The following is a 25,927-nucleotide window of genomic DNA, read 5'->3' on the forward strand; positions in this document are numbered from 1 at the left end:
TCTCTCCTTACTAACGTCTCTCCTAATTTCACTTGTCAATTTCTAGTTTTTCTCCCCTCCTTGGATCCCCCCTGAGTGTATCCCATAGTATCATTACCTCCCTCAAAACACGGCCCCCAGACGGGGACACAGACCTCTCAAGGGGCGAGACGTGCAGGGATCAGGCACAAGTATTTCTCGGGAGCAGGACCACAGGCGCGGGACCAGAGGTGCGCGTTAACGCAGTAGTGACCCTTTTTGTTTTAGGGTTTGTTCGTTTCTTTTCTCATACCATGCCATCTGGTCACACTGGATTTCTGGCCACTGAAGCTACCAGTGTTCCTTTTCCATATGCACGAGTAACCAGTGGGACTCGGTACTTACCCTTACTGACTCTCAGTGCCCTGGTTTTTAGCTCCACAACATTAGCACCACCTACAGTCTAGATGCTGTCACCTCTCAAAGTTCCCACAGTTATGACTCTTGAAAGGTTCAAGACTTGTGGATCTCTTTGCAAATCACGGATTAAGATCAAAATGAAGTCCCTCACTGGCATCTCCCCTAGAAACTATTCCCCAGATTTAAAGATCTGCTGGCTGCCCAGGATCTTAGTGTGGCACGACAGAATTGTCCTGAACTGAGGGGGTCTGGTGCGGGCTAAGGGCTGGTGCTCTGGAGCCCAATGCGTGGAGATCCAGTTCCCCCAGCTTGGGTGCTTCCTGACTGCGTGGCCATGGGTTAGCCACCTACTCTGTCTGGGGCCCAGTTTCCTCACCTGTGAAACAGGACAGAACCTATACCTTAGCTTGTCTGAAAGCAGCACCTGTACCCTCGTTTGCGGGGAGAACAGAGGGGAGGGTGGAGCTCAAGCGTCTGGAGCAGTCCCTCAGGTGAGTGAGTGCTCAGGACACCAGGGCACTCACCGCTCTCATCCCTGCTGCATCTGCCTTTAGTTCAGGCTCCCTTTCCAGGCTTACCTCCTCATCACACGCTGCCGTGACTGCCCATGCTTTCTAGAATAAACATCGAACTCCGCAGGGCACGTACAATGCCCCTCCCTTCCTCTCCACTCAGACCTCCTCCACTCTCCGCCCCTTCTCTGTGCTCCGGGGCTACTTCCTGGAACCACTAAGGGTCTTGGTTCATGCTAGCACCTCTGTCTGGAATGCCCTTCTCCTCCTCTTTCCCGCGTGACTCCCTGCTCATCCTCCAGGACTCACCCCCCTCCCAAGGCAGCTTCTTCTGACACTCACACTGCCAATGCTGTGTCTCTGCAGCCACACCCCCCATGGGATCAGGGGCCTTTGGTTCATAGCCCTTCACAGGGCTGGTCATTTACATTTATTGGGAGCTCACTTGATTAAGGTCCTGTGTTGACTAGATCACAGCCCATGAAGGCAGGGACTGTGCTTCCTCTGTTTTCAAGATAGCACCGTGCTCCCCATAGCAAAGTGGCTCAACAGATATTTATGGAGTGGAAGAATGGGGGCGTCTGGGTGGCACAGTCGGTTAAGTGTCCGACTCTTGGTTTCAGCTCAGGTCCTGATCTCTCAGGGTCGTGAGATCTGGCCCCACATCGGGCTCTGCACTCAGTGCAGAGTCTGCTTGAGGTTCTCTCTCTCCCTCTCCCTCTGCCCCTCCCCCCTGCTTATGCTCTCTCTCAAATAAATAAATAAATCTTAAAAAAAAAAAAAAATGCATGAATGTCCTTCCCACCACCCGACCCTCTGCACTGTACTATCCCACAGGGTCATCCTGCCATAAACATAGCACCTTTGTACCTCTGTGCCCTTCTGACACTGACCCCTCCTTCTGGAAGTAAACTGTGTGTCCCTGAGCTAATTTTTCCTATCCTGGCAGCGCTTGTGTTACTGGGACTGACCCGAGGGCTTGCTGAACCCCCTCTCCCATGGGGCCCATTCAGCTCTGTGTGCTCAGCACAGTCCTGGTCTATTAATCTGACATTTGGTAAGCAGAGATATGTCAGCTGAGTGTAGTTGGCTCCTATCAAGTACAAAAATCAGTTTTGGTGTGTTGTTCTTTACCATAAACATTTTCCATGAGATCATTAGTGAAGCTCGTGAGCTGACTCTGGGGGAACAGTGTGGCTCCTGCATGGTCAAGGTAGACAGTTCCTGAAAAAAAACAGAATAAAGCTGTGGTTATTTTTCAGACGTGTTCCACTCATTTCACCTAGAGCTTGAGCAGGGGGCACCACCAGGCTCCTGACTTCTCCCAGCCTCTTGATAGGAGCTCCTTAATCCAAGTGGAGGCATGAGCAATGAAAGGTTGCACTTTCCATCTTGAATGACCTTTAGAGCCCGAGCAAGCCTTCCTGATTAGCCAGCTCTTTTGTGACCCTGGAACAACATCCCACACAGAGGAGGTACCCAACAGACATTTGTGATTCACGACAGTAAAGCAATTTCACATTATGACTCACTTCCTTCCTGGGATTTCTTTGCCGCTTCCCTGGCAGCCGAACCCTGATTCTGATTTCCCACAGTGAATTCTATATCCCTCAACCCTAGGACAGCTCCGAGAGCTTCGGACAGTACTAGGATTGTAAATGATCTTTCTAGCCTCTCTCATCAACAGAGACAGACAAATTCAGATGAGAATGAGATACCAAGGTTTTCCCATCAGACGGTGGAGACCAGACGGTTGGGTGACTCACCGTGTGGGTGAGGGTGCTGGAAAACAGGCCCACTGGTACATGGCTGGTAGGGGGCTACAATGATACAACTTTTTTATGGGCAGCAATTTAGCAATATCGGTCACACTTTAAAAAGCAAACCCGTGGGGCACCTGGGTGGCACAGTTGGTTAAACATCCGACTCTTGGTTTCGGCTCAGGTAATGAGCTCAGGGTCGTGGGATCGAGCCCCACATTGGGCTCCAAAATCAGCAGGGAGTCTGCTTAGGATTCTCTCTCTCCCTCTTCCGTGGTTCCTCCCCCGTGTTCTCTCTCTCTCTCTCAAATAAATAAATAAATCTTTAAAAAGTAAAATAAAATAAAATAAAATAAAATGCAAACCCTCTTTGACCTAGCAATCCCTCTTCTAGGAATTCATTTATAAATACCCATGGTTTGTGAAATGGCCTGCATGTGAGGACATTTAGTGCATCATTGTCTGCAATAGCAGGAGATTGGAAATGACTTAAATATCCATGAACATGTGTTTAAAATAAAGAATTCTTGTACCTCTATGTAGTACTTTATAAGGACTGACATGGAGCAAACTCTGAGATACACTTCTGAGAACATACAATGTGAATAGATTCATTCCTTCTTTCATTCACTTAAATTTTTGTTCGTTTTGTGCAGAATGGATTTTTTTGTTTCTTTTTTAACAGCTTTTTGAGATATAATTCTCATATCATAAAATTCACCCTTTTAGTGGTATTTTTAGCAGATTCACAAAATTGTGCAACCATCACCACTGTCTAATTTTACAACATTTTCATTCATCCCAAAAAGAGAGCCCATACCCATTACCAATCACTCCCCAACCATCCAGCCCCAGTCCCTGGCAACCACTAATCAATCTACTTTCTGTCTCCACAGATTTGCCGATTCTGGGCATATCATATAAATGGAATCATACACTACATGGCCTTTTGTGTCTGACTTCTTTCACTTAGCATAGTATTTTTCAGGTGCATCCATATTTTCATGTCGTTCCTTTTTATGACTGAATAGCATTCCATTGTGTGGATGCACCACATTTTGTTTATCCATTCATCCAATGATAAACATGTGGGTTGTTTCCATTTTTTCTCTATTATAAGTGATGCTGCCATGACTACTTATGTGCAAGTTTTTGTGGGGACATCTGTTTTCTCCCATTCAGCAGGTTGTCCTTTCTTGGTGGTGTCCATTGAAGCATAAAAGTTTTTAATTTTGATCAAGTCCAATTTGTCTATTTCTATTGTTACTATTGCTTGTAATTTTAGTGTCATAAGAAACCATTGCCTAATCGAAGGTCCTGGTGATTATTGCTTATGCTTTCTTCTAAGAGTTTTATATTTTTAGCTCTTATATTTAGGACTTTGATCCATTTTCAGTTAATTTTTGAATACAGTGTGAGGTAGGGGTCCAGTTTCATAAATCTTTTGCGTGTGGATACCAGCTGCCCCAACACTATTTGTTGGAGACTATTCTTTCCTCTATTGAATAGTCTTGGCCTTCTGTTAAAAAGCAATTGATCATAGACATATGTGTTTATTTCTAGATTTACAATTTTACTCCATTGTTCTATGCATCTGTTCTCATACCAATACAATGCTGTCTTGATTACTGTTACTTTATATAAATTTTACTTACGTTACTTTTATGGGAAATGTGAGTCCTTCAACTTGCTTCTTTTCCAAGGTTGCTTTGGCTATTCTGGGTCCCTTCCATTTCTATGAATTTTAGGATCAATTTGTCAGTTGCTGCAAAAAGGTACCTGGGATTTTGATTGTAATGACATTCAATCTGTAGGTCAGTTTGGGGAGTATTGCCATCTTTGCAATATTTAGTTTTCAAATTCACGAATACAGGATGTCTTTCTATTGATTTAGGTCTTCCTTTATGTCTTTCAATGACATTTTGTAGTTTTCGCTGTTTAAGTCTCGTACCTCCTTTGATAAATTTATTCCTATGTATTTTATTCTTTCTGATGCTTTCCTGTATTTCATTTGCATAGCTTTTCTTACTAGTGTATAGAAATCAGGTTGATGTTTGTATATTGAGCTTGTATCCTGTAACCTTGCTGAACTTGTTTTTTAGTTCTACCAGTTTTATATGTGGATTCTTTAAGGATTTTCTTTTTGTAAGATTGTGTTATCCACAAATAGAGATGGTTCACTTCTTCCTTTCCAATCTGGGCAACTTTTATTTCATTTTCTTGCCTAATTGTCCTGGTTAGAACCTCTAGTGCAATGCTGAATGGAAGTGGTGAGACCAGATATCCTTGTCTGCTTCCTGATCTTACGGGCAAAGCGGTCACTCTTTCACCAGTAAGTATGATATTAGCTGTGGGGTTTTTTGTAGATAGCCTTTACCAGGTCAATTAAGTTTCCTTTTATTTCCTAGCTTCTTATATTTTTACATTATTGAGTATTTACTATGTGCCCGGCACTGTTCTAAGTAGCAGAGACATAAGAGTAGACAAAAGAGAAGCTAGTATGAGAGTGATAGAGAAAGACCATAAACAAAGAAATGTAAACTATGTCAGGTAACAGATGTTATGGCTCAACTGTGTAATTAAAAAAAAAAAAACTGTACACACTCATATAAATACAGACAACAACTCAAAAGGCACACAGGACCCAAGGGGCAGGAGCTGACTCGGGGGCAGCCACCATGGCTGTGGCTGGAGTAAGAGGGGTCTCCCTAGCCATTCTTTACCCTCCCTTGGCACATTTTGAGTGCTGTGTAAATGTACTACCTAGTCCAAAAAGTTAGTTCCTGGGGAACACCATATGCCTTGGCCACGGTCTTCTGCAGGGCCAGGAAGGCTTTTGGGAGAAGCCTGCTTTGGCCTTTGGTCCAGTAATTTTGCAAATCCAGGCAGCCATGTTAGATTAGCTAGAGATGTGATCTTGGGAGGAGTCAGCTAGCATCGTGGTTAACAGCGCGGAATCCCAGTCAACCAACTTGATTGAATCCTGCTCTACCACTAGCCATTCTGGGTCCCTGTTCCTTCATCTGCAGATGGGATGGGGGTTAAAAGAGTTGGTAAACAGAGCCCAGTTTAGTGCTTGGCACACAGTAACACTTCATGAGATTTGGCTATTATTAGAAGAATCAGGCAAATGATCCCCAAACCCACTGGCATTGGGTCTTCAAGAAGGAAATTCCAGGGTCTCTTCTAGATCATGCTTCTTCAGTTCTCAGTTCCACATAGGGTGAGTGGCCATCCACTGGCACCCTGAGGCTTCAAGAACCATTTGAACCACATCTGAAAATTCAATAGGCTCCCTTCACCAAGACAAGGGAATTCCCATCCCATTGGTTGGGCAAAATATTTCAGCATTTGAAGATTAAGCATGTAATTATCTAGAGCTACCCCTTAACCAGATAAACTCTCAAACCCGCACAAAAACTATGAGGGGAAGGAGGAAGGGGAAAGGAAGAGGAGGTGAAAGTTATGTTATTTTGTTTTGTTTGTTTTTCCCTGCCCCATGAGAGAGAAAAAAGTGGATATGTTCCAAGATTCCCAGCTGTGGGACGGGTGGATTTAATCCACAAAATGTCTATTTGAAGTCTTAATGTAGAGGAAATGCTAGGAACTTGCACTAGATAGATAGAGAGATAGACAGACAGACAGACAGAATACAATACAGTAGATATTAAAGGGGCTCTGAAGGCCAGCCTCAGATCCTGGCTATCACATTTAAATTTTCCATTTAAGGGAAAAGGTGCTGCCCTCTGAGGGACACACGTGAAACAAGTAGGGGCCCAGAACATACCTCTACTTTCCCAGGGGAGTGTTGAGGGGAGAGGTCAGCCAGTGATGGGTGTGAGGGACCAGAGCTGGAGGATTAGGGGATTAAGCAGGTGTGGTGCAGAAATAATTATGGACTGCATGCTAACAGCCTCTGAGATTTGCTTCAAAAGAATGCGGAGCCTCCTTCCCTCCCTCCACACCTGTGGGTGTTCATTGTACCAGCCTACTTCTCCGGTGGAAATTTCCGAAATAATACCTGTCAGGGATGGCGGGCAGAATCGGGGGGGTGAGGTGCTCCTCCACGTGAATGTGCCACTGGGAAGAATGGGGAGGTAGTAGAGAGGCCCCAGAAGGTCCCCTGTCTCCCTCCTGAGATTCCCTACTGAAGTACAGACAGGAGACACACAGAGAGGAGGCCACAGCCCTGCGAGCCGCCAAAGGGACAAAACGGTCACTACCCCAAACACGAGGGAATGACCCAGAAGAGCTGAAATCAGCTACCTGATTAATGAACCGTGAGATCGCTATTGCTGTTTTGCCACAAGCTGGGGCGCAGTCACAGTTGTTCATCTCGACACAGTAAGTACCCCTCAAATCCCAGTGCCTGCTGCCGCCACCATGCCCACTTACCTTCCGTCCCTCCCTGCTCCACCCGCAGGCCGTTCTAAGGCTCCAGAAGACCCTCACATGAGGTCCGTGGCAAAAGAGTGAGACCCCACCGGTGTGGGAGCCCTCCTGCCCTGCAGCAATGGCTGGGCAAGGCCACGGGGCCAGGTGGAGCTCGATTTAAAATTTATTTATTTTTAAAGATTTTATTTATTTATTTGACAGAGAGAGAGAGAGAGACAGAACAAGCAAGGGGAGCGGCAGGCAGAGGGAGAAGCAGGCTCTCCTCAGGGAGCCCGATGCGGGGCTCGATCCCCTGACACTGAGATCATGACCTGAGCCGAAGGTAGACGCTTACCGACTGAGCCACCCAGGCGCCCTTCGATTTAAAATTAACCAGCCTGTTCTGCCTTGCGGAAATCAAAAGGACGTTGTGATCCCGGTCTTCGTGTCCAATTTACAGGCTCGTCCTGTACTTAAAGCTCACACTGCACGGTTTGCTAATGCGAGTGCCCCAGCGAGCTAGAGTTCGGAGGCATTGTTCTGACTGTACGAGGGAGAAAAATGAGGCTTCGAAAATAAAAGATGCTGCGAGCTCAGCCTCCAGACGCTGTACCTCTCGGTCCCAGCCGCGCGCGCCCCCCGAGGCGCGGTCCCAACCCGGCGCACGGGCCAGCCACGCACTGCACCCGTCCGCAGGCGAGCACCTGAACAGTCAGGGGCTCCGGACATTCCTGCATTCTGCAACCGTGGCTCCAGTCGGACCTTTAAGCCGGGGGTCTCGTGGCAACCGAGAGCAAAAGGAATCCCTAAGCCAGACCCGCGGACGGCGAGGACAGGTGAGTAAGGAGTAGATTGGCGCTGCACGACGGGAAAGTCTAAGGAGCTAGAGGAGCAAGAAATCTTGGGCTGCAGGTGGGACCTCAGGGAGCCGGGTCCACGAAGCGGACGCGTGGACACGTCCGTTCAGGTCTTTCGATCCAAAATGTATCCCAAATAAGGTGAGCTGCTCCCACCTAGCGCCACAGCTCCTTCCACGTCAGTTCCAGAACACAAGCGCCCCCGCCACGTCCTCCCTGCCCACCCCACACAGGTGGCCCGGACGGCCTCACCTGCCAGGCGGCTGAATTCCCGCTGGCGCAGCTCCCGCAGGCTGCCCGGGCCATAGCCATAGGCGAGCGGCTGCTTGCTCGACTCCCGGAACCTCGCGAAGGCCAGCAGCTCGGCACCCCGGGGCGCCGCCCCGCCGGCCATGACCCAGGGCCGCCCGCCGCGCCGTCCAGGCCGCCGGGCCGGGGGGAAATGCCGAGGCCGGCGGGCGGCGACTCCGCCCCCGCCGCACCTCCCGGTCCTCCAAGGGCACCTGGTCCGCGGCCGAGGGCGGCGCCTCTCCGGGCGGCCCCGCTTGCCAGCCGCGCTGACTCACGGAGTTTCACTTCTTTGCGGCCCTTTGCCTGGGGGCGGGGCAAGGAAATGCCCGTTTTCGTGATCTTTTTAAACTTCCCAGTGGAGCCCACGGAGATGCCGCCAAAGACCCGTGGAACACGAAGCTCTCGTTTATCCATGGTCCCACGAAGAGGCTGGTGGCAGAAGTAACGCCCTGCTTTTTCCTGCGAGGCATCCTGAAACTTGGCGATCCTCCCCGCCCGGCTCTCCCTGTCCCCAGCCCCGCACAGCACCCAGGACTCTCTGTCGGCGGCGGGATGCTTGTGGGCGTGGCGTTGGCCGGGAGACTTCTTGCTGCTCCCCACTGGGGTGTGTGCTCGGCGTGTCTGAAAATGCGGCTGAGCAAAGTGTGGAAGAGGAAAAAGATTGGGGATCCGTGAGGTTGGTTAAAACGGTCTCCGTGGCTGCGCACCGTCGAAACGGTAGCGCGGATGCGACTCCTACGCCTTGGGCCTGCAACCTGGGTGCCGGAGTCAGAGCGGCTCTGTCCCGGGGCACCGGTGCCTCAGTACTGCGCGGCAGGCCAAGGCCGGGTGTCGGAAGTGCGGACCGGGCGCGGGAGCGAGTGGACAGGTGCACAACGCGGGGCTCAGGTACGAGGCAGGGAGAACTCAGCTGCGATCCCAGGGTCGGGGCCGGCTTCGGAGGATGGAGTGAAAGATGACCAGGTAATGGAGGCCCAGGCGAGGTGCCTGGTGTGGAACCAAGTTAGGGGGCTTAGGGTAGAACCTAGTGTGGAGGGGGACAAAGTGCCGGGAGCCAGGTGAAGTGCCTCAGATGTGGGCCCAGTGGGGCGACCGACCCAAGGGGGGGTGGACCACTGGCTTTAGAAGCATACCGTGGTGGGAGGAGGTGGGAAGGGCGCCCATGCCACAAGCTCACCCCCTGCGCCGCAGCCAAGCCTGCTGTAGCCCAGTGCGGTGCTTCAGGCCCTCGGGATGCGTGATGATGTCCAGGCAGATCCCTGGGTCCAGACTCTGCCTGTATAAAAAGCATCCCGAGGGCTGCAGCTTGGCCCAGCTTGAGAGCCACCAGAGGGCCAGGCAGTGTTGCCCCTCCTGGCCCAGCCCCCCAATACCAGGTTGCAGTGGGGCGGGGCGCAGGGGGGGTCTATAACGCCCTGGCCAGAGGTTCCCCATCCTGGGGCTGCAGCTGTAAGAGCCAGTTCCCTGGGTGCCCCATGCTCAGGTGGTCTCTGCCTGCAGGCAGGTCCGGCTCATCCTCCTCACTGCCAGATTTCCAGGTCCTTACTGGACAAGCATTCATACTTGTTCTGGAAGGAAGGAATGTATTCATGAATGAATGCCTGAATTTGCTCATTGGCATCACTGACCACCCCCATCCTCTCCTGCGTACCTTCTGCCTACACTTGGAGCTAGAACCTTGGGCACTGGTGACATCTTGACCCCTCTCCACTGCACTCTCTCCTGAAATGTGACTTCTGGCAACCATAACAAGAGCAGGTATGCCCTGGGCACCTGTTCACCGTTACCTGTATTCATTCTTCCACAGTTAAATAAGCAGATCTATAGGGTGGCTCTTACAGGCGGAGAAGCTAAGTCACAGAGACATAGAGTAACTCCCTCAAGAGCACACAGCTAGAAGGTAGACAAGTCAGCTCCTGTGAAATCAACTTCCAGGTCGGTCCTCAGGGCCTCTGTGGTCCTCAGGGCCTCAGTTTCCCCATGTCTAAGTTGGGAGAGGGCTGAGAGTTGGTCCTCCCAGAGACTGTCCAGTGTGTATGCCACTCACCCCTCCTTCAGTGCTCTTCTTCCCAGGGATGATCTCCTCCAGGCGAGGTTTTCAGGCATTAACTTGCAGGAATCGCCTGGAAGTCTATTAAATACAGATTCCAATTCTTTAAGTTTGGGTTGGGGCCTGAGGCTCTGTGTTTCCATCGAGCCTGGGTGATGCTGTTACTCAGGTCCTTGAACTACACCCTGAGGAATGAAAGCCTTCATTATTTCCCTAGGAATGTAAGGAGTACCTACCTCTCCTCAAGATGTTCTGTGGCCAAGTAATAAATCCCAGCTCCACCAGGGTGCTGCTTTGGGACAAGCTTGCCCATTGAATCATCTGAATGGGCCAGCTCAGTGCAGATCTCTTTTTTTTTTTTAATTTTTTATTTTTAATCGTGGTATAGTATACATAAAATTTGCCGATTTAGCCATTTTTTTTTAAGATTTTATTTATTCATCAGAGAGAGAGCACAAGCAGGGAGAGAGGCAGAGGGAAAGGGAGAAGCAGACTCCCCACCCAGCTGGGAGCCTGACATGGAGCTCGATCCCAGGACCCTGGGATCATGACCTGAGCCGAAGGCAGACGCTTAACCATCTGAGCCACCCAGGGACCCCTGACTTAGCCATTTTTAAGTGTACAGTTCAGTAGTGTTAAGTATATTCACATTGTGTACAACCAATCTCCAGAACTCTTCCCCTCTTGCAAAACTGGAACTTCCTGTCTTACAAAACTGAAACTGTTTCTGTCCACAAAACAACAACTCCCCACCCCACCCCACCCAGCAACCACCATTCTATTTTCTGTCTCTGTAAATCTGGCTATATTCGTGGAATCATACAGTATTTGTCTTTTTGTGACTGACTTATTTCACTTAGCATAATGTCCCCAAGATTCACCCATGTCGTACACGTGTCAGGATTTCCTCCCTTTTTAAGATGGAATATTCCATTGTGTGAATACATCACATTTTATGTATCCATTCATCCACTGATGGACACTTGGCTATTGTGAATAGTGCTGCTATGAACATGGGTGTGCAGATACCTCTTTTGAGACTCTACTTTCAGTTCTTTTGGATATATAACCAGAAGTGGGATTGCTGATCATGGGGTGGTTCTATTTTTAATTTTCAAGGCACTGCCATACCGCTTTCCATTAGCAGCTGCACCATTTTTCATTCCAAAAGAGCACAAGGGTTCCAATTTCTCCTCATTCTCACCAATACTTATTTTGGTGTTTTTGGTTTTTTTTATAGTAGTCATTCCACTGGGTGTGAAGTGACATCTCATGGTGGTTTTAATGTGCACTTCCCTAATGATTAGTGATGTTGAGCATCTTTTCCTGTGCTTTTTGGACATTTGTATGTCTTCTTTGGAGAAATGTCTATTCAAGTCCTTTGCCCATTTTCTCAAATCAGTTGCTTTTTGGTTTTTTGTTTTTAATTGTTGAATTGTAGGAGTTCTTTATATATTCTGAATATTAACCCTTATCAGGTAATTTAGCAATATTTTCTTCCATTCTATAGATGGCCTTTTCACTTTAATTGTATCCTTTTATGTACAGTGCAGAACTCTTGAAGATCATTAAAAATCACTGAACTACCATTCAGTCAAGAAATATCTTTGGGGTGCCTGGGTGGCTCAGTCGGTTAAGCGTCTGCCTTCGGCTCAGGTCATGATCCCAGGGTCCTGGGATCAAGCCCCGCATCGAGCTCCCTGCTCAGCAGAGAGCCTGCTTCTCCCTCTCCCTCTGCTGCTTTCCCTGCTTATGCTCTCTCTGTCAAATATATAAATCTTAAAATATATATATATCTTTAAGTTCCTGGCTCTGCCCAGGGCACCACATGCTCAGGAGGATGGGAAGAAGGATTATGCTTACAGAGCCATGTAGGGAAATGAACATCCAGCCACAAGACCATGTGGCCCGAGTGCCCCACCACTGCTCCAGGATGCAGGTGTAGAATTGCAGGGGAAAGGAGCAGAGCTACTTCCAACTAGGGAGTTCAGGGAAGGCACCCTGAAGGAGCAAGCCTTTGACCTGAGCCATAGCAATGAGCCTATGAAGAAGGGAGAGGGAGTAGTAGGGGACGCCCAGAGGCTCAGCCTCTAATTGACACCCTCAAGTTTATTTCGCCAAGATCCCCAGGCCTCTCCTGCCAGAAAGACTGTCAGAAATCAGACTGCGCATTCTTACCCTGCCTAATGCAGAACCTCCTGCCTCCATCAGTGAAATGTCTTACACAGGTTCATCACTCAGTGGGCTCCTGGGCCCTGTGCTGTGGGCCTGCCACTGCCTTGTCTGTGGCCTGTGGCCTTGGAGGAGCCTGAGCCAGTCCATGCAGAGGTCCCAAGAAGCTAGCTTCTGCACCCAACGTTTAGAGCTTCGTAGGGAAACAGCTCTTCAGCTCCTACTTACAGCCCTCTCTCACCTTGGAACCATGAAAAATATGTACCTACAGGCCAGATTGGGCAGACATGAGAGACAGCCCTGATTTTGCACTTAAAATCTCTCCCCCTGGGTGAGGCTTTGTCCCTGGTCCAGCCTACTGAGCTTGGATGAGATCTCCCCCAAACCCCTTGCTCCCATATTAACAGACTTCTATAGGACCCTACCTCCAGGGTCCTCTGGCAATGGACTCCATTGGCAAAAAATCTCCACTATACAGAAGGCATTCATTCACGTATTCTTCAGTCACTCGGCAAAAGTTCGATGGGTACCTGTCAGAATTGAAGTCTGTAGTGGTTGAAGAAGGCAAGGTTGATTTGGGGGTAGGTTTTGGAAGGCTGTAAGTCAGGCTAAGGGACTGGAATTTCATTCTGAAAATTTTTGAGCACCAAAGTGCTCCGAAGAGGTGATTTAGGTAGCTCTGTCTAATGGCCACGACCAGGCTGGATGGGGTGCTGAGAACTGGGGGTAGGAGACCAGCTACAACCTCCTGCGACCTCCAGGCTTGAGTCACTGAAGAGGAAAGTGGGCGCTGGCAGGGGCATCCCCCAGTGCTCACTGGTGAGCTGCTCCCTGCGAGCAACGTGCTCGGGCCTGGGAAGCCAGCAGGCAGTAAGACAGCCCGTGTGCCTGAGAGGCCCCCAGTGAAGGAGCTCGGCCGGCAGCTAGATCATCCCCTCCACCCTGCACAGTGCTGGAGACGGGGGCTGCCCAAGGAGGTTGAGGCTGTAAGGGAGAAAGCCTCCCCAACCCGGGACTCTAAAAGTCCTGAAGAGAAGGTGAGGTAGGGAGGGCAGCATTCCGTGCGCAAATCAGAAAATTACAGAAGCACGACCTTCAGTGAGGCTGGGGCACCGGCTGTGGTTGTGCGGGGATAAGGGGTGGGGACGGGGAGTGACGAAAGGGAGGGGGCCCAACTCTGCAACCAGGAGGGACAGGAAGATGCCAGGGAATCCCTATAGGAGAGTGGCTGTGTCAAAGGTGGGCCTGACATCCCAGCAACACTGAGGAGAGGCATGCAGGGAGGCTGGCCAGAAGTCCTGGCAAGGAGCAATGAGGGCCCAGATGGTACGGAAGTGATGGAATTCACTTGGGGACTGAGGGCGGACTGGCTCGGGTGACTCGGCACTGTCGGGAGTGGGTGCCTTGGTGGATGCAGGGCGGGGGCTCGGACAAACGCAGACAGGCCGGGTCAGGACATCTAAGTGGAGATTGGGGCTCAGGGCTCAGGAAGGACAGTGTCAGGGGCTGGAGACACAACTCATGGGAGAGGCTTGTGGAAAGGTCACTCCCTAGGCTCTGAAGTGTTCAGGGAGAGGTGGAGCCCCGGGCAGAGCAACATGTACGCGGTGCCTGCCTCCGTGCCACTGACTGGTGGGAAGGTACAGGCAGAGAGGTGGGGGGCCAGCCAGAGGAGAGCACCTTGGGGTACTGGGGCTGACGGGCCGGTCAGGACAAGGGCCAATCCGATCAGTGAATGTGCTGGCTAGGTGGTGGTGCGGTGACCTTAGAGACAGTTTGGTTCGCTTGGTGGGGATGGAAGCTCCATTATAATGGTCAACGTTTTTTTGTTTTAGATTTTATTTATTAGAGAGAGAGAGAGAGAACGAGCAGGGGGAGCAGCAGGGGGGAGGCAGGCTCCCCACTGAGCAGGGAGCCCAACATGGGGCTCGATCCCAGGACCCTGGGATCATGACCTGAGCTGAAGGCAGACGCTTAACGGACTGAGCCACCCAGGTGCCCCTATAACAGTCAAGTCTTAAACAGTGAGGAAGGGTAGAGGTTTTCCTACGGGCTAACCCCCGAGGCCTCTTGATCCTGGAGGTATTTGGGGACTGAAATTACGAGGGATTCAATTTCCTGCCAAGTAGTTGGGATGAAGGGAGGGTGTTCCAGAGGCTAAATTTGGTTTGGATGGTGAATTTATTACTTCCTGCTAGAGTGAAAAGCATCCTTCTGTAACAATGAGAACCTGCCAGCCGACACTCTGAAACCTGAGAAATGAGAAGAGAGTCTGCAGAGGAGAGAGACAGCATCGGAGCAGGTTTCTCTCCAGAGCCTGCCAGAGTAGAAGTTCTGGGAGAAACAACTTGAAAGCAGTGGAAAGGAGATCAGAAACCCCAGGAAGCTCCCTCCCCTACAGGGACAGGAGAGCTTTTCTGTGAATAGAAGCTAAAAGGGCAGTTTGGAATCATGAACAAGGCTCCATTATATCTAAACCCATAATGTTCAAAACAACAAAACCCCACCGGCCAGTACTAGGCAGACCACAGGAGTGACAGGGTGGGTGGACCCAGACGGCTTACTTTCCTGAGACTGTTTTCCTGGGGTCTCAGCTTCTCCCTGTGTTCATTCAGGGGCAGGTCCGCTGGGCAAGCCCCTCCACCCCCGCCTTGGTCCCTTCTGCGTTGACACCTTCCCTCCTGCTCTTTGGCCCCTACCCCTTTATGCCACCAAGACAGGGAGAGGATCTGACACCAGTTATTCTATTTACTGACTAGTGGGTTACACTGAATCCTTCCTCCACCAGCCAGCCATCTGTGTTGTCAAATTTACTCATCCTTAAATGCAGCAAATATTTGACAATACACCACTAGACACACACGCTGTGCTAGATGCTGTGGAGAGTTAGAAAACCAATCTGATGCCCCATGTTTAGGCTTTAGTAGGCTTGTACAGTGGGAGTTCGTTGGTTGCCTACCCAGCACCCACTGCCCCTCTGACTTTGCTTTGGAAAACCACCCCACATAGAGCAGCCATGCGGTCCTAATGGGACGACCTGCCTCTAACTCCAGAGTAATCCATGGCTCTTGCCACATCAGATGGGCAGGCCTAAGCCACTCAGTGTGTGGGTCCCTCCCCCCACCGCCCATTGTGATTAGTTCAGGATGTTTGGGTCAGAGTAAAGCTAGGGACTTAATGTTTAATTTATTCCCTTTGATATGAGCAAGGAAATCTGTAACTTCAACAGCTGCTTTCATCCATGGGGGAGGGCAGCCTTGGAAGAAAGCTGACCCCTGGAGAGGTCAGCTGAGAGTAGAGAAAGGGTCACAGTGCCTTGATGAAACCTTACTTGAATTCTGTCCTACCACTGGATTGTTTTCAGTTATGTGAGCTAGTAATTCCCTGTATCATTTTGAGGCAAACTTTCTTACCACAGAAAGAATCTAACTGACATAATGTAAGATAGATGTAAATAAAAGATAGGGAATGAAAAATGTGATTAAAAATGATAAGACTGTGGAATTTAGAGAAAGGAAAGAATACTTGAAACCAGGGGATTAATAAAGGCTCTATGGAGGTGAGCTTTATTTAACCCTAACAGTTGGTGTCTTATTATATATATCCAGACCCTGAGCTAGCATTTTTCATATGCTAGCTCATTTAGTCCTCAAAACAACCCTACAAGGTAGTTGCTTTTTACAAAATGAGACTGTTCTTTCTTCCAGAATAAAGCACCTCAATTCCCAGCTGAACATGTGGCCCCTACAATAAAAAATTTTATTTCCTTGGGACACCTGGGTGGCTCAGTCGGTTAAGCGGCTGCCTTTGGCTCAGGGCGTGATCCCGGGGTCCTGGGATCGAGTCCCACATCGGACTCCTTGCTCAGTGGGGAGCCTGCTTCTCCCTCTGTCTGCTCTGCCTGCTGCTGCGCTCCCCCTGCTTGTACTCTCTCTCTCTGACAAATAAACAAAATCTTTAAAAAAAATTTTTTTTTATTTCCTAGTTTCTCTTGCAGTATGGCCACAAGACTAAATTCTGGCCACAGAGATTAAGCAGAACTGTGTGGACTCCCAAGAAGTTTCCTTAAAGCTAGGGACAAGCCTTTCCTTTCTGTTGGTTGGAATGCAAAGATCATGGCAGGAGGCCAAGCAGCCATCCTGGATGGTGAGGAAGCCACACACTGAGGATTGCAGCCAACAAAGAAAAGGAGCCCAGGTCCCTGTTCATGTTGAGAAGTCTCCCTGCCCGTCCTGGTCTGCTTTCCTTGATTTCTTTTTTTTTCTTTTTTTTTTTGAGAGAGCGAGAGAGAGAGCAAGGAGGGGCAGAGGGACGGGAAGAATCTTAAGCAGGCTCCACGCCCAGCGTGGAGCCCAACATGGGGCTTGATCTCACAACCCTGAGACCATGACCTGAGTGGAAATCAAAAGTCGGACACTTAACCGACTGGGCCACCCAGGCGCCCCTACCTCAATTCCTTTTGAGAGAAAACTTCTACCTTGAACAAGCCAGAAAGAACATTTGCTGTCTTCCCTCACACACAGCTGAATGGCAGTCAGGCTGATGCACTAGTGTTATCTCCACGTAGAGACGAGGGGAAACGCTTCCCCACACTTCCTGCCAGTGTGAGCCGGGGTCAAACATGCTTCGGATTCCTCAAGTCCAGGTTCCAACCCCCAACACCCCCAGGGGCCTTGAGAAACACACAGGGGTTTGTACAAAAGTAGTTCACAGAAGGCCTGGCATTCCTTAAACTACCCAGGATTTTCTGTGGTGGCCAGAACTTCTCATTTAAAAGAGAGAATGAGTCTGTCCTTGCACTTTATTCCTGAATTTGCAGTCTCCCTCCAATTCCCACAGTCCCCCTTTGGAATCCATAACCAACTCTGCTTCCCCTGAGGCTACTGGGAAGTGATCTGGCTCCATGCTGTACAAGGTAAAAATGTACTCCGAACAATCCAATTACCTCTCCCCGCGTCTAGGAAGGTTGTACACGTCAGAAGACAGCAACTGCTTAGGCTGGCGCTCGGCATCAACCTGAGCTCTGATGCTGTGAATCAGGCAGAGAAGTGAGAGGTCGGGGAAGGGGGCAGGGCAGGGCAGGGCAGGGCCTCAAATACTCCTCCACTCCTCTGGAGCAAAGTTCTAAGAGGTCCTTTTTGCTCCAGATATGATGAACAATGTGGTTCATAGTACGATATGGCTCAAAGGGTACTCCTTTAGTAGATTAAGAGGCGTGTAAAAGTACAGTGTATGCGCATGAATTACAATGCAGACTGCCTCACTGTACAGCAAGTCCTCTGAATGCTTACCGAACTCAATACCCAGGTGGTTACCGAGGAAGATGCTTCAGGACAACTTATGAAAACTGTCTGATACAAACCCAACTGAAAAAACAATAACCACGAATTCAGTCTCTCGGAGACTAGGCTATTTTCAGGGAACCTCAGGGGGTTGAGTTCTGTGCATGAAAATGTTCTAAAACACCAAGTTAGTTCAATGAATCTGCTCTGGAATCCCCCATGCATGGGATCCAAACAAATCCCTGTGTGCCAATGGGGGTGAAGACTTAGATCCTTTAGCTGAAAAGCAAGGAGACCGTACTTCAGGGCGTCCTGGTTTCTGAGGTTGAGTACTCCGATCCTCACTGCTTCAGTGTACGCGTGCACACATGTGCCTGAGGGCATAAGACAAGTTTATACAGACTCAACAGTCTAGAACTGCACAGTCCAAATACGGATGGCCACGAGTGACATGTGGCTACTGAGCCCCTGAGATGTGGCTAGTCCAAACTGAGATGGGCTCTAAGTATAAAATACATTTCTTATTGTACAAGGACTTTATACAAAAAAAGTAATACCTCAACTATCTTTTATGTTGTGAAACGATACTATTTTGGATATACTGGGTTAAAAGACGTCACTAAAATAAATTTCATCTGTTTGTTTTTATTATGTAGCTACCAGAAAATTTTAAATTACTTATGTAGCTCAAATTATATTTCTATATTTCTAGAAATACTGGATAGTGCTGGTCTAGAAATCTCGATTTAGACAAAATATCACAACCCCTGTGGAAGCAAAATGTCACATTAGGTCATGGCAAACTCCAACCAAGAAAATCCTCACCTCCCCCCCTTTCAGCATATTTATTACGCACAGTATTCATTCCATTGCCAATTTCTCAGATGACTCTGGGTCAGGGAAAGCTTCCACTCTCATGCCAGTTTTCCCCCGAGCTTAACCTCCCTCCACCCAACTCCCAAAGCTCCCGACTCTCGTGGCCCACGTCCCAAACTTCTGGCACAGACAATATTCTGCTTCTAGCATCTTCTTTCCTTTGCTCCCACTACACACTCACCCTCAGGGGCATCCTTTCTCTCATGACTCATGTATGTGACTTCACATCAACTCATGATTCAGACACAACTCTCCTTTTCAGCACCTACATCCATCAGGGTAAATGTCAGGATAGTCTGCTTTCAGTCAAATTGTGAAAGAAGAATCTATGTACTTCTAAAGAATACAAGAAAGAACTAACTGCAGTTCAAATTCACAACTGCCTGCCAAATTCCTAGAATGGTGGGTGTGTACTGGAAGAAAGGGCAAGACCACACAAAGTGTAGTCTGTTTATTTACAAAACTGTTAAAATCAAAATTGAGTAATCTGGGTTTTCTCTCTTTTTATTTTCTATGTCCTCTAAGAGGGTAATAAATAATGAAATGTCCCAAAGAAGGGCATATGAAAAGAAAAGGCCCAAAATAACACAAAATTAGGTAAACTCATTCAAAAAGAAAGAATAAACAGAGGTTCAGGACACCAGGGTGGCTCAGTTGGTTAAGCATCTGCCTTCGGCTCAGGTCATGATCCCGGGATCCTGGGCTTGAGTCCTGCATCAGGCTCCCTGCTCAGCGGGGAGCCTACTTCTCCCTTTGCCTGCGGCTCCCCCGCTTGTGCTCTCTCTGACAAATAAATAAAATCTTTAAAAAAAAAAAAAACAAAAAACAAAGAGAGGTTTTTTGTTTTTGTTTTTTTTTTCTCGAAGAGGTTCTTAATCTGGGGCACATGGATGCAGGTCTGAATCCCTGAAACTGTGGGCCAGGTTCTGAGGGTGTGTGCACATGTACATCTGTGAGGAAAGAGTCTGCAGCTTTCATCAGATTTCAAAGGGTCTGTGACCCAGTAAGTTCTAATGAAACTCGATGAAATTACAAGGTAAAGAAAGTCATCTATTTACAGGATAAATATCTTAAGACACCAATGACGACACGCCCACAGTTATTAAGCCCATCACAATGCAGATCTGTTAACTTTGTATATCTTCACAGTGTGATCTTCACCACAACTTGCGAAGTGTAACCATTCGGCGCCTTCTGCTTCATTCTGTTCAGTTTTTCCATTACAATTCTTCCAGCATAATTTTTTGATAGCAAGTGTATGACTTTGGCTAAAACAAAGATAGAGAAATCATGAAAGGAATGTACACTAGGACTACAAAATATTTTACCTATGTATTAATTTAATTACCCTGCCCCTGCTATTAATGTTAACATGAATGGAAGTCAAAACCTGAAAATCAAACTGTATAGGTTTTACAGAAAACAGTATCAGACCTACAAGTACAGAGAACAAACTGATGGCTGCCGGAGCGGAGTAGGGTGAAGGGTTGGGCAGAGCGGATGAGAGGGAGATTCAGGCTTCCAGAAGTGGAACGGGTAAGTCATGGGAATGAAAGGCACAGCATGAGGAACACAGCCAATGACACTGTGATAGTGACACACCAGGGAGAGATGGCAGCTACACTTGGGGTGAACATAGCATAACGTGTAAACTCGTCAAATCACTAAGCTGTACATCTGAAACCAATGTAATACTGTATTATCAACCATACTCATAAAAATAAAATTGTAAAAAGTACAGGTTTTTAGAATACCATCACTAATACTTTGGCAATTTTATTCTAAACTTGAAAACATCTTACTCTATTTACTTAAAACTGTCAGACTAAATATCTTACTCACTGACAAAGGATACCACCAGAAAGAGCAAGAAAAAGACAATGAATTCCTGCCGAATTTTGTTTTAATGATCAGTGGAATTCATGAAATGGCTATTAAAGTCAGATGACATTACTAAATGTGTTTCTTTTTAAAGAATTCTAACTTGCAACATATTCAAAATTATTTTACTCTTTTGACATCCCTGTGACACAGAGAGACTCTTAAGTTTTTACTGTTCGGTAAGGAAAGATAATGAAAGATTTAATAAACTGCCCAATGAAACAATCGTGGTTTCCAAGATTGCTGCATGACCTTGGGCAAGATGCTCTTATTAATGCCCCTTCAACCCCATGACAGGCGTAGAATGCTACCAAACATAATTAATAAATCCCTATGAAAATATAATACCCTCTAAAAATTTAACCTGCAAATTAGACCTCCAAACCGAAGAGGAATAAGGTTAAAAACTTAAGTAGGTTTTAAGGCAGTAAACCCAGAAAACAGCATCAGAGCACAGTATAATCTGAAATTATACTTTCAGATTCTGAGGATGAAAGGGAGGAATGAAATATAACCTTGAGGTAATGAAACACATTTTAAAAATCAGCATACCAGAACCTATGCAACCACACAACTGTGAGCCCTTGCAGGTGGTCATTTTGGAGGTTACACACACTTCAACAATGCTATTGTACATTAGTGTTTCCTGAAATTCTTCTCAAGGCAATGCTTCCATACTGTGCAGGCTGTGACTTGAACAGTATCTCAACTGATAGTGCATCTTTCGTGAGTTTGATTACTGAAGGCAGTCAAGAGTCATCAGGAGATGAGCTTAACAAATGAAATCAATGCCGAACTTAAAAAAAAAGTGATGAAGTGAGTACAATTAAAAAAGGTCAAGGTATTTAATTGGCTTTCTTGCATCACCAGTAAGCTAGTTCTGAACACGATTCCTAAAGAGAAGTTCCAAAAATATCTTAAATGACACCAACATGACTAGAATCTCGTTTGTTATTGATAATATTAAAGATCTCTCATTTCATAAGAGGAATGGTTTGAAGTAGTGACATTACTGAAAGAAGTATATATAGTACAGCTGACCCAATATGGGTTGGAACTGCATGGGTCCACTTACACATGGATTTTTTTCAATACATACACTATAGTACCATAAATGTAATTTCTCTCATGATTTGTTATTTTCTTTTCTCTAGCTAACTTTATTCTAAGATTATAGTACCAAATACATATACAAACTATGGGTTAATCCACTGCTTATGCTATCACTAAGGCTTCCAACCAGTCAACAGTAGGCTATTAGTAATTAAGCTTTTGTAGAGTCAAAAGGTATACACCGCTAACCCCACATTGTTCAAGACCAATTATATATTGCTTCCCAGGGGAGCCACTTTGAGGAACAGTACTTATTTTGCTATATAAGCTTTAAGATGGTGGGTTTCATTTTTGGGGGTAATACTCCCTTTAAATCTAGCATGTTAATCACGTTTAGAAGACAGGGAGTTTAAGGGGAGCCAACCTAAAAGGCAGTGTTTGCTTGTATTACCTTTGCATCTCATTATTAGCAAAAACTTTCATTTGAAAGGTACCTGAAATTTGGTAACTCCAAATAATCCAAATAATACAATGCGGTTAAGTCAGGAATTAATTCTTACAAATCTAACACCATCACAATGACTAAAAAAAAAAAATCTTAACATAAAAAATACAAATTCTGTACTTGTCCCGTTCTCATGCTTTCTAAGGGGCTTCCTGGCAGTATCCCACATTCAGGATCTGCGGAGGAGAGTGAGCACCATGGGCAGGGCAAGGTTAAAGGAAGGTGAAAAGAAGGGAGGGGAGCCCAGGAAGAGAGAACATTTCGAATGCCTGGAATATGGAATTTTCACTGGAATACTTCCCTCTTCAGTAAGCAACAGCATGAACTATTTCAATTGCTAAACCCACCATCAGAGGTGGGAGAGAAGCCAAAAGGGCAGCAGGAAAAAGGTTAATTTTAACCAATACAATTATTATAAGCACTAACATACTTTGCCAATAAGGAGACAAACTCCCCTGGATGAAATATCTTGTAAAACACATGTGCTCACAGGTCTCTCTCCACCAAGCTCATCACTTTCATCATGATACTGTCATTTGGAATTGTATTTGACATTCTATTTTGAACAGTTCAGATATATGAAGGTTGAAGAATCAAAAAAAAATGTAACAGAATGAGGTTAGTGATTTTTTGATAATTTGGACATTTTTAAGGAATAGTTTGGGTTAAAAATTAGATTAAAAAAAGATCCTGCTATCTAAGCAGGTGGGGGTGGGGAGAGGGTTGTAAATTACAGGTGCTCTAAGCCAGCTCTGGAGGCAAGAGCCCAGGCCTGAGGCATGAGGCTCAGGGAGCACTTACTGTGCGTGAAAGCAGGCATGTGACTTTGAGGGGCACCTGACAGTTTGCTCCGCCATGGGATCTGAGCTGAAGTGTTCAAACACAAGATGAGGCTACCAAAACACAATCTATAATGTTTCAAAAAATCACCAACATTTTTAATCCAATTTTATTACAAATCTACTGTAGTCACTTTCTAGATGACATCACTATGAACATCACTTTCATCTCAAATGTGTTGTCTATAAAGATATTATGCAAACAAGCAATCTGTTTAAGCAAACTTTTAAAAATCAAGTGCAATATAGTAACAAACATCAATCTCAAGAGACTACCACAGTACCACTTAGTGGTAAGCACCATGAATAGAGATTTATGTCCCTCTCCGTGTAAATGTGACATAAATTTGCCACTAAAGACAAATACTACATGATCTCACATAGAGAATCTTTAAAAATTAAAAACAAAAACCCATAGGAAAAGAGATCAGATTTATGGTTACCAGGTGCAGAAGGTAGGGTGAGAGGGAGTCAGAGGAAGGTGGTCAAAAGGTACAAACTCCCAGATATAAAACAAGCACTAGACACATAACCTAGACATGGTAACGACAGCTGACACTGCTGGATGATGTACAGGGAAGTTGTTAAGAGAGCAGATCCTAAGAGTTCTCATTACAAAGAGAGACTTTTTTCCTTTATTCTCTTTTTCTTTCCCTTCTTTTTATTGTATCTATATGACTAAATGGATGTAAACTGAACATACTGCGGTAACATTTCATAACGTATGTAAATCCTGCTATACGCCGTAAACTTACAGTCACCTATATGGCTTACTTCTCAATAAAACTGGAAAAAAACTGCCACTAAAACCTTGATGCTTGGGGCGCCTGGGTGGCTCAGTCATGAAGTGTCTGCCTTCGGCTCAGGTCATGATCCCAGGGTCCTGGGATTGAGCCCCATATCGGGCTCCCTGCTCGGCGGGAAGCCTGCTTCTCCCTCTCCCACTCCCCCTGCTTGTGTTCCCTCTCTCGCTGTGTCCCTCTCTGTCAAATAAATAAATAAAATCTTTAAAAAACAAAACAACAACAACAAAAAAACCTCAATGCTTTGGGAGCCTGAGTGGCTCAGTCAGTTAAGTGGCCAACTCTTGATTTCGGCTCAGGTCAAAAATCTCAGAGTCCTGGAATCCAGCCGTGTCCGGCTCCCCTGCTCCGCGGAGAGTCCACTCCCTTTCCCTCTGCCCCCTCCCCCTGCTCGTGCATGCTCTCTCTCAAATAAATAAATCTTTAAAACAAGATCTACAAAAGAGCAATTTATTTTTTAAAAATTAATTAAGACTCGATGCTTTATAACAAATACAATTATAATTTGTATAATTATAACAAAATCTAATCTGATAAAAGTAAAAATAGTAAGAAAATACCTTTGACTTGTTTCTACACAGTGGGTCCAGTCATTTATTTCTGGAACTTGATCAGTCTTTTTCCAGGTGTATAAACAAACCTTTCCACACTCTAATCCTACTGTAACAACGTATCTGTTTTTAAGGTAGGAGGGGAAGACAGTGATTAATTAGCATGAATTTCTGTTATCTGTCTTCACTCTAACCGAGTTCTACCATGTTCCCAACTGTCCATGGCTTACAGAAGGCTCTGGTTCAAAGTGCCAGCCCAGGAGAGAGTGCACTGCTCCCACCCCGCTCTCATGGAGCTGCCTCTCCATCAAGGGTGCACAGAGTTTTTCCTCTGTCCTTTGCTGGCAAAGTGCACAAGCCAGTGTTTCCCTGGCAGGCTGCAGGGGCCCTCATTCTACTGCAGACATTTGTTACCGAGAAAGCACCACAGTTTCAAATTTGGTGAAACAAGAACCTTTGAGCCACACTCCCAATCCCCATTTTCCCACTCTGCATATCATCGAGTTCTATCAATTTAACAATTCTTATAAGAAACTAAGCATTATGAAAAAAATAGCAACTCAGAAGCTAAGATCAACCACGAGTGAAAATATGAGAGGGCTACATATTAAGAAATCAGGTGTTCACAAAAATGTAAAACAAAGCCCCACTCGGACACTGACCGTTGGGAAAGGCTGAGCAGCGGGCAGACGCCAACGGCTGTCACTGCTCCACCCACGTCCAGGACCGAGGAGCAGGGCCCGATGCTGTGTTCCATGGAGTCATCACTGGAGTCGCACTCGCCCCACGCAACCACCTGACAGAGATGGATCAGACTCTAAAGCTTTCTCTCCGCAGGGCTTCCAGCAATGCATCCGAGTATCGATGGCGCAAATAATGCACACTATTCACTCTAGCGTTTAAAAAACGCCTCACTTATGTTTGCAGATGATGTTCCAGGATTTCAGAGTATTTCAGGCATCACAGAGAAGCCACGGTGTAGCAGACACAGTCTGTGAGACCTCAGTTACCTAAGTGTGCTGGTCCAAACACGGACTGTCCCTGCCCAGAGACCAGGGATTGTCTAGCACGCTCAGGAAACCAGTTCTACTCCAGGGAGAGTCTATCAGTCACATCATCACAAGAGGCTCGTACACATCTCCAAGAAGTTACCACACAATGCATGGGGACCAATCAATCCCTGGCTCTTCCTCTATACCAACTGCTCAGGGAAACAACTGAGCAGTCAGGAGCACTTAACCTTGATGATACCCTGCATAAGAAATGACGCTTCCCTGGAAGTGTTAGGAGTTAGTTGGAAAGTTAGGCAGTCAGGGCCAGGGTCCCCAACAAGAAAATATGGAGTCAGGACAGCTAAAATAAAATAGCACTGACATTCTGGTTTTGCAGTCTTTGCAGAAATGACTTCTACAAAACATCCTACAATAAGACAATTAACCACAAAAGCATTTGTCAATGTCACGGGCAAGGGGCAGTTAAGACCTAAGCCCCCAGATGTCAGCAAAAAAAGGACCATGAGCATGTGGACATTAACCTAATAGGTAGACAGATAACATGATCAAAGCCCTGATTGGCACAACTCAGCACACCCTGACCGCTTAAAAAAGTTCCGCAAAAGCAGAACTCATAAAAACCCCTAAACTTAGAAACTCCAAGGGCAACCCATTCGGGTTCCCCTCCCTCTCTGGGAGCTTTCTACTCTTGCTCAATAAACTTTGCTTCGCTGACCACCACTCTCCGTCT

At 46.8% G+C, this 25,927-nt stretch overlaps 2 protein-coding genes across 2 annotated transcripts in view; both read right to left on the reverse strand.

The window, feature by feature from the left end:
• The window catches only part of MOCOS (molybdenum cofactor sulfurase), a 49,235-nt gene extending 40,960 nt beyond the window's left edge, over window positions 1-8,275 (reverse strand). The window contains 2 exon segments of the mRNA XM_032421224.1: window positions 2,025-2,114; window positions 8,134-8,275. Of these exon segments, the coding sequence (XP_032277115.1) occupies window positions 2,025-2,114; window positions 8,134-8,275 (232 nt within the window).
• Window positions 8,276-19,357: 11,082 nt separating this feature from the next.
• The window catches only part of ELP2 (elongator acetyltransferase complex subunit 2), a 49,683-nt gene continuing 43,113 nt past the window's right edge, over window positions 19,358-25,927 (reverse strand). Inside the window, exons 20-22 of the mRNA XM_032421251.1 lie at window positions 24,847-24,980; window positions 24,194-24,307; window positions 19,358-19,820 (exon numbers count right to left, since the gene is read on the reverse strand). Of these exons, the coding sequence (XP_032277142.1) occupies window positions 19,664-19,820; window positions 24,194-24,307; window positions 24,847-24,980 (405 nt within the window). The 3' untranslated portion in view covers window positions 19,358-19,663. The remainder of the gene's footprint in view (window positions 19,821-24,193; window positions 24,308-24,846; window positions 24,981-25,927) is intronic.

The sequence above is a fragment of the Phoca vitulina genome, unplaced genomic scaffold, assembly GCF_004348235.1.
Source record: "Phoca vitulina isolate PV1807 unplaced genomic scaffold, GSC_HSeal_1.0 scaffold24, whole genome shotgun sequence".
NCBI classification, from domain to species: Eukaryota; Metazoa; Chordata; class Mammalia; order Carnivora; family Phocidae; genus Phoca; species Phoca vitulina.